This window comes from Chroicocephalus ridibundus, chromosome 3 (assembly GCF_963924245.1).
Source record: "Chroicocephalus ridibundus chromosome 3, bChrRid1.1, whole genome shotgun sequence".
NCBI classification, from domain to species: Eukaryota; Metazoa; Chordata; class Aves; order Charadriiformes; family Laridae; genus Chroicocephalus; species Chroicocephalus ridibundus.
The window spans coordinates 58,936,730-58,944,532 of record NC_086286.1 but is presented as its reverse complement, the minus strand read 5'-3'; the positions used below and the strand labels follow the sequence as shown (position 1 = coordinate 58,944,532).

The following is a 7,803-nucleotide window of genomic DNA, read 5'->3' as shown; positions in this document are numbered from 1 at the left end:
GGAAGTTCACAATGGTCAGAAATAAATAGGTAAGCCTTACTGTTTTACACACCCATATAAAATATATAAATGGAAGAGAGAAGTGAAAAAAAAAAAAACAGAATCGTGTTTGAGTGTGCCATTAAAACAGTTTTATTGTTCAAATTTCTTTAAAAAAAATCATGAAGTTTAACAACATTCAGAAAGGGTAATAGACAAGCAGATTTTGTGATGAAGAGGTGATTTTGGACACCTCATCGTTGCTTTTCTGAAAAGAAAAACTTCAGTAATTCAACTATTTTCTGTAGCGGATAAGCATTTTAAAGTAACTTGTTACTAACTCAGATGTGCCCCTCATTTGGCCTACGGATTAACTGCCCAAAGAATACAGGAGCCAGAAGAAAAATTTTCAAGGCACCATGACCAAGGACAACATGCAATTTTACCAAATATATCTACATCAGGCACATGGCTGAAGCCTGTGAAAGAGCCTTTGCTGAAAAAGCATAACTTTTTGTTTTGGCACAAGAGCGGACTGAGGAAAACAAGAGAAGAAGAAAAAAAATCCCTTGTTCCAAAATTGTGACAGTCCTCTATCTAACTTTCAGCTGACTCTCTTGAAGCTCAAGTCCTCATGTGTAAAAATGCAGAGAGGTCCATTTTGCAAGTGGAACAGCAGCAGGACAACCCCCATTTTATTTCATCCCTGTCACCCAGAGGCAAAACACAAGGAATGTTACTGAAGCTGACGCTCATTACCAAGTACTTCCCAAGACTGTGAACTGACCTCCGGTGGCTCATACCTTCAGTGCCTCTGCAATGAAAATGAAGGGCTATACATTGTTCACGTATTGCCAATCATTTTCATACCAGAAGTACTATGCTGCCCAGGGATTTTCTGTTTGCTGTCTCTAGGCTGCTGGCTTTACTCTATCCATTCAGCTCAGTCTCCCTACTGAAACACTAAAAATCAGCCCAAGACGGTATCTGTAGAGCAAGGAACAGAAATAAATATCTGTTTTCTATGCATGTCTAGCAGGTAGGGGAGCACTAAAAAAAAAAATTTTACTTCGTTCTGTCTCCTTACAATACGCGTGTTTCAGTGAAGAAGCTGTATGTTTCTTGGTGAGTGTTCCTCTGGTGCCCTTGTCACATCTTTGAGGCAGACACAGGGGAAGTAGTGGTGGTGATGAGAGCGAATCAACCCTTCAAGACGTGTAATGATTTCATAGTCAGGAAGAGCCAGGCTGGCAGTGTGGAGGCCCAGCATCCGCGAGACGACCTCTCGGAAGTCTGCCAGCTGCAAGAGCAAGCAGAAAGGAATTACTAATAAATTAAATATCAAGCAAAGCAAGTGCCTGGAAAAACATATACATATATGCATGCATACAAACACAAGCATTTGTATTAGTAGCGCAAAATATAGGAATTTCTGCAGTTGCTCAATACAGAGAGCTGAAGAGGATGAAAACAGCCTTTTGGGGTGTACCTCAAATAAAAAAAAAAACAAGTAAATAGCTGAGATGTTAAGTACCTTGAACACAAAATGCAGTTTCAAGTATTCTTTAGTATCCTTCACAGGCGTATCTTCCCTCAACAATGAAAACTGAGGAAAAGACTTGAAGAGGAGTTGTAGTTGACCCAGATGACTGCAAACTATACAGACTACTGGAAACTCTGGTGGGCACATCCCTGTGGGCACAGGTGAAGTTGCTGGTCCTGACCTCAAGCTCCTGACCACTGCCTGCCACCACTCCCCTTCACCCTGCACTTTCTTGTGGAAACCACAGCAGAAAGGAGGAAGTTAGACAAAAGGTGAAGGTTTGGCACACCCTTCCGTCTGACTTTGACTTGGAATCAGGATGCAGCCAAAATTCAAGATGCAGCCTGGGAAATGCTCATTTTTCTTCTGTGTGCAGCTGCTGAAAATATATCATAGGAAGGGTATTTGGCAAAGTAATTAAAGAAACCAGCTTTCTCTCTGCAGTTCCACATGGACAGACATCCACAAGTAATTGTCATCACTAGTGACTCCACCAGCAACCAGATTGAAAACTTAAGATCAGATGAACATGAACGCTGATTTACTCTTCTCAACGCACACTATGGATCATTATAAGTCAAACTTCAATGCCTCTTCAATGAATAATGCATTACACAGCCCAAATGACCAATGCCTTATAATCTACGCACAATTAAAAGAGGAAAATGTTCCTATTTAAGGAAATATGTTTGTCTTGCTATCTATTTGAACGTCAAGATCCCTATTCCCAAACATGACAGAGACTCAAAATGTCACAGAAACATCAAAACCATCAAGAAGCCGGACTCAAGCTCTGGTGTGGCAGCACCCTCAGTCCACCGATCACGCTGACGGGTAATGGTAAGCAGGAGATAAACACACTCCTGAAACAGAGATAAAAGCATTCCTGAGACACTTGTCCATGCCCAAGAATACTGTGCAGAACAACTCTAAAGCAGTCGCAACATCTGTGAGGCAAGCTGCAAAAACCCCGAAAACAAGGTTTCTGTTCCAAGACTTTGCCAAAGACAGTTTGTTCCATCCCAGTACAAACCCTAAGGAGCTGACATCAGTTCAGAAAAACAAATATGGAAATCAAGACAGTACAGGGCAGAAAGATTTGAGAATTCAGTCCCAGCTATCCTGTCTTACCAAGGCAGTGCAATGTCTTGGATGAAATGTTGGAACAATGTAACACCAAGAACCCCCAAGTTGCCATACATTCTCTTTGACACCAAGCAAGGAAGGTCAGTGATGTGGGGCTCTGGCAGTATGCTAGGCAAGTACAAATTAGCAGAAGCTAAAGATTTTTTTAAAACATCTGGATCTCAGACAGGACAAGCAGGCAGCACAGCTGGAATCTGTTTCCATACGTACTTTGTGTTAAAAGATCAAGCAGCCCTCTGCAAAGATCTAGTCTTTGGATGAATTAAACCCCCATAAGTCACCTATACAACAAACCCAACGGATCCCAGGGTCTGCGCTTTGCACCAAATTTCTTGCTCTCATATTTTTGCTATTGCAAGATGTTCAACAGAATTACAGCAATTGTGAGTAAACCAAATAGCACTACAACCATGTATCAAATGCAATCAAATTAAATTTGATGCAGATTATTGATCGGGCAGAATTTTGACAGAGGGAATAGATACAAATAAAAAACATACACACAACCATCTCACTCTTTATTTCTGATGGGGAAAGCAGGTCACAGCTATATTGAATGGACAATAAATATGTTAAGAATTCAATAACTTTCATCAGCAGATAACCTAAACTGGAAAGCACACAGAGCCCTTAAAGAAATCCTCTAAGCCATTCATTTATGCAAATTTTAAATTGAGGATTTTTATCCACTGTAATGGAATAACTCTTAGACAAAAAACAACCTTTCTGACTATTATATTGTGGCATATAAAGTACGGTGCAGACAAAGCTGTAGTCCAGTGAAAATGCAGAAAAGGGTTGACTACAAAGAGAAACTCTCCACATAAACTGACAAAGAGAAACATCACTCTTGGATGTAAAAGTGCCCCACCAGAGGACATCAATCTGAATTTTAAAAACTCCGGAAGCAATAGACGATACACGCTGGACGATCTTTAGAACACTATCACATCTCATGCAGAGCAAGATGTGTGTTTATAATCTTAAGTGAATATAGTGCTGTAAGCGCATCATGAATAACTTTTTTAAACCTTGCACTAAAACATTTAAGACCTAGAAAAAAAAATAGATGAGAAAAGTATTTCAACTTTAAAAACAATACAACAGAGGTATTTAGAACAGAACAGTTCTGCTGAAATACTACAAGCTAATAGAAGTACCAGCTAACTCTCTATTTAAGGCTTTCTTCAATAGCAGTTAATATTTCTAAGATAGTTACAATATGAAGTAAGGGAGAGAAATAATAAAAGATAAACATCACCAAAGACTCAAAACCAAAGGTTTGCTACAACAGTAAGCACTCATGATAATTTTCTTTGCACCTTCCATCCAGTGAGTAAAATCATCTGAAGTAAAAGAGGGGAAATGAATGAAATTTAGAGCATTAATCCAAGATACTAGGAGGGGAAGCAGAAGTAAAAATTAGACACTGCATTTTGGTTTTACCCTGTAGCTACAGGAAAGTAGAAGGGATCTTATTCCAATAAAAAGAAAAAAAAAATGGGGGGGGAGGAAACTAAGACTGGAAAAAATCCTTATAACAAAACCATCAAAATCTCAAGCGAAATGTTGACATTTATATTCTTGCTCCAAGTACTACTGCAAATCAGGATTTGAGTTAAATTTCTCTAAAAATAAAATATATTCAGATTTTAATCTGAAGTTGACTGCAGTGGTCACATACTGTTGTTATCAGCCCCTGTGAACATCTTTTCCTCATCAGTCAGTATGCATACCCTTTATCTAGTCTTATTAAAACAAATGGCAGCTATGCTGATATTTATTTATATTCAGAAATATGCAATAATGATATATGAAGTCAGAAGAGTTTTCTGTTCACCCCACAGGCAGAGGAAATCCAGTACAGGTATCTGTAAACTTACACTTACACTTGTAACATTTCAATATATACAAGTAATTCCCCTCTAATACATCCATTCTAGTAATCTCTACTTTTATGACTCTTCACATATAGCTTTACCTCTCTGTTTTTTACTCTGTAGTATGATTTAATAATGCTTTGAACACCATTTTTTTCTAACAGTTTTATATGTCTACCCAAGACTATGCATGCTTTGTTGGTATTTGCTACAGTCACCAGTTAATTGTTAACCTTAAAGCACATTGGCAATTTTATTACACCCTGTTTACAGGACTTCATTTCTAACAGATGCTTTTAGATGCTTTGATTCTGTGCATTCTGTGCAAAAAAAAAATTTTAAAAAAAGGAACAAAACACAGAAACACCAAAGCTAATTTTTCCTCTTAAACTTAGTAGGAATTACTAGTCTAAAGAGTGAAAAACAACTAGAAACACTGTGTTAAATCCCAATTATGAGTTAATTTTAAATTATTTGAATCCAATATTAATTTCTGACTTCACTTAGCTATCTTCTGCCTTTCTTTATGATCACAAGACAAATCAATGTCTTAACCAGCTGGCAGTAGTTAAATTCTGCATACTTTTAATTTCAACAGCATGGAAAATAGCCATGCAATATTATGATGTTATTTAATGTTACACATAGTGATATCCAAGAAAAGCAGGGTATAACTGAAAAAAACATGCAAATGCATGTACAAGCGGTCAACTTGGCCACATCAACAACTCCATCAGGTAACAGCAATTTCAGTTTCTACTAGTTTTCTTAACATGCACACACACACAGAGATGAGATGGCTGTGCTTACATTCAGATTAAATATATGCACATCTGCTCAGAGAAGTATTTGATGTCTGCATTCACTACCTTTTACAGAGAGTGAGAGAAGCCTGGTCTTGTTTAGCTTCCCCGAGAAGGAAGAATGAGCGAGTCCAAAGCAGGTGAAGAACTACACAGGGTTAGGGATAAGGAAGGAATCCTCCTTAGGTAATGGTTCAGGAGAAGTCAGGAAAAAAAACCTCAAGTGTTAGTTAGTGAGAGAGAGACAGAGAGTTTAGAACAAATTCTTTATTTTAAAGACAGATTTTAGCTAAATAAACTGTTAAGATACAGAAGAGTATGCTATGAATATTACTGGCAATTCTTATAGTCTCAAAATGTCATTACTGCTAATCAGCACTGCACAACTACCAGGCATCAGTTTCGCAAACAGCTTTGCTCCCAGTTCCACCTGCACACATTTGAAATGTTCCTGTGATGCAGATGATTGTGGATGCTGACGAATTATAAGCTGACGCTTTTCATTCAGTACCCAGAAAGCTTGGGAACTAGTGCTATGCTGTGCTTGAGCATTCTGCATTTTGTAGCCCACTTAAACTGCAAACGTATTCAAGTGGCTTGAAACGCCTTGGGTTTAGTCAGAAAAAATGCAACATTTCTGAGTTTTTAGCAAGTACTCAATGTATGACTCCATGGAATAATTTCCTGAATATAATTCATAACTACTTCTGTGTGCAGGATGCTTTGTTTTCTCATGAGACATATGAAAAATTAAATTTTCCTGCCAAATTTCTAACCTTCATTATAAAACAAAACAGTGCTAAAGCTTTTCAGGAAGAAAGATCCCCAGGTTGCTGGGCTTTCCTCCATGTGAGCAAACCAGTATTTTCCTAGACTAATTTTTTGAAATAGCATTCTTAAATTTTATCCGGAGTCATTGCTAAGGCAGACATATAGAGTAAAAATTTTAGCTGGAAAAACTGACAAAGTTCTAAGCAGTTGGAATAAGGAATTTAAAATTACACATTTTTTACTTCAAAAAAAGCCCATTGGCTTTAATAATTATGCCACCTATAATGTTGCTATACGACACAATAAGCAGGGCAATGACATCCATACTTCTCAATTTTTTAAAATTATAATAGAACACATTTATTAATGTGTTTCCCACAAACTCCTTATACCCGCCCCAAAGTGAGTTACCACAAAAATTTTTCTTACCTAAAGTTTAACAAAGTTATATGTCACAAATTGGTCCAAAATAATTACATTAAGTATTTGGTCTGGTTTGTTTTGGTTTGAATTTTCTGGTCTTTTCTGACATTCTTTGAATTTACGACCCATGCATGGTAATGTGCAAGTTTTATACCTAAGATATATGGAAAAAACACACCTTAAAAAGATACCAGGATTTTAAAGCATTTTTATACTTCTCCAAAAGGTGATACAATATTTTTCAGTGAGCAAATAAAACAATGTCTGTATTTATTATTTATTCTGTGGCATATATAACTTGAAAAGTAGCTTTGCCTCTCAGAATCGCAACTGCCACTCTGGCTCACAAGTGTGAACTGAAATTTCCTTGTTTAATAATGTTCACAAAATTTTTCATCACAGCTGGATAACTGGTCCACATATACCACATTCTTATATTCTAAGTGACAGCTGGCAGTTGTCAAATACCTACACACCCACCTGTCTCTCTCTTTTTTCCAATTCTGCAAGGGTTGTTTTAAGCATCTTCATCTCACTGGTAACTGATTCTAACGTATTTTTGGTTTTTTCTTTGTCTTCAGCAGCTTTACGCTCCTTTAAAAGAAGTTCTGATTTGACAGAAGTAAGTTGTTTCTCAGCCTTTTCTTTCATTCTTTCCAATTTGCCTTGAGACTTATTGAGTTCTTCTATTGTTCTGTTCTGCTCCAAAGTTTTGATCTGCATAACATAAAGTAATGTTAAATTTGTCACACTTTTTAATCTAACATGAAAAAAAATAACACTCAGGAGTAATCATAAGTAAGCACTTTAATGTGGTGTCTTATGAGTTCTTGATGAAATCACATGTACATGTGAACTGAAAAGTTATTAACTTCTCAACTCAATTTAGAAAAAGATTTTAGTTTCCAAGACAGTTAATTCTCTACAGGTGTTGAGAAAAGAGGTAACTGAACAGACAAAAACCCACAGTAAGAGTTCACTCTCTGATAGCCCCTGGAAAAATAGTATGAAAAAGAGTTGCCACATGTTTTGCTGGTAAAAATCCTTCAGTTGTAATATGCACCTACTTATCTACTTCACTCCATCAACCACAAGACAGAAACTCACATGAAATCAATCTTGCTTTTGTTCCAGCAGTGGCAAGCTATCAATAACTGCAAACTACTTGTTTTCACCTGAGTTAAAGCAGGTAATAAAGGTAATTTATTACTGCTGCAATGTAATAAAACACAGGAACAATGAAAATTTAGCATCTTGC

General features: G+C 37.0%; 1 protein-coding gene across 1 annotated transcript in view; it reads right to left on the bottom strand.

Annotated features, from left to right (window-relative positions):
- Window positions 1-266: 266 nt before the first annotated feature.
- The window catches only part of CCDC170 (coiled-coil domain containing 170), a 45,491-nt gene continuing 37,954 nt past the window's right edge, over window positions 267-7,803 (bottom strand). The window contains exons 10-11 of the mRNA XM_063329306.1: window positions 7,026-7,262; window positions 267-1,279 (exon numbers count right to left, since the gene is read on the bottom strand). Of these exons, the coding sequence (XP_063185376.1) occupies window positions 1,079-1,279; window positions 7,026-7,262 (438 nt within the window). The 3' untranslated portion in view covers window positions 267-1,078. The remainder of the gene's footprint in view (window positions 1,280-7,025; window positions 7,263-7,803) is intronic.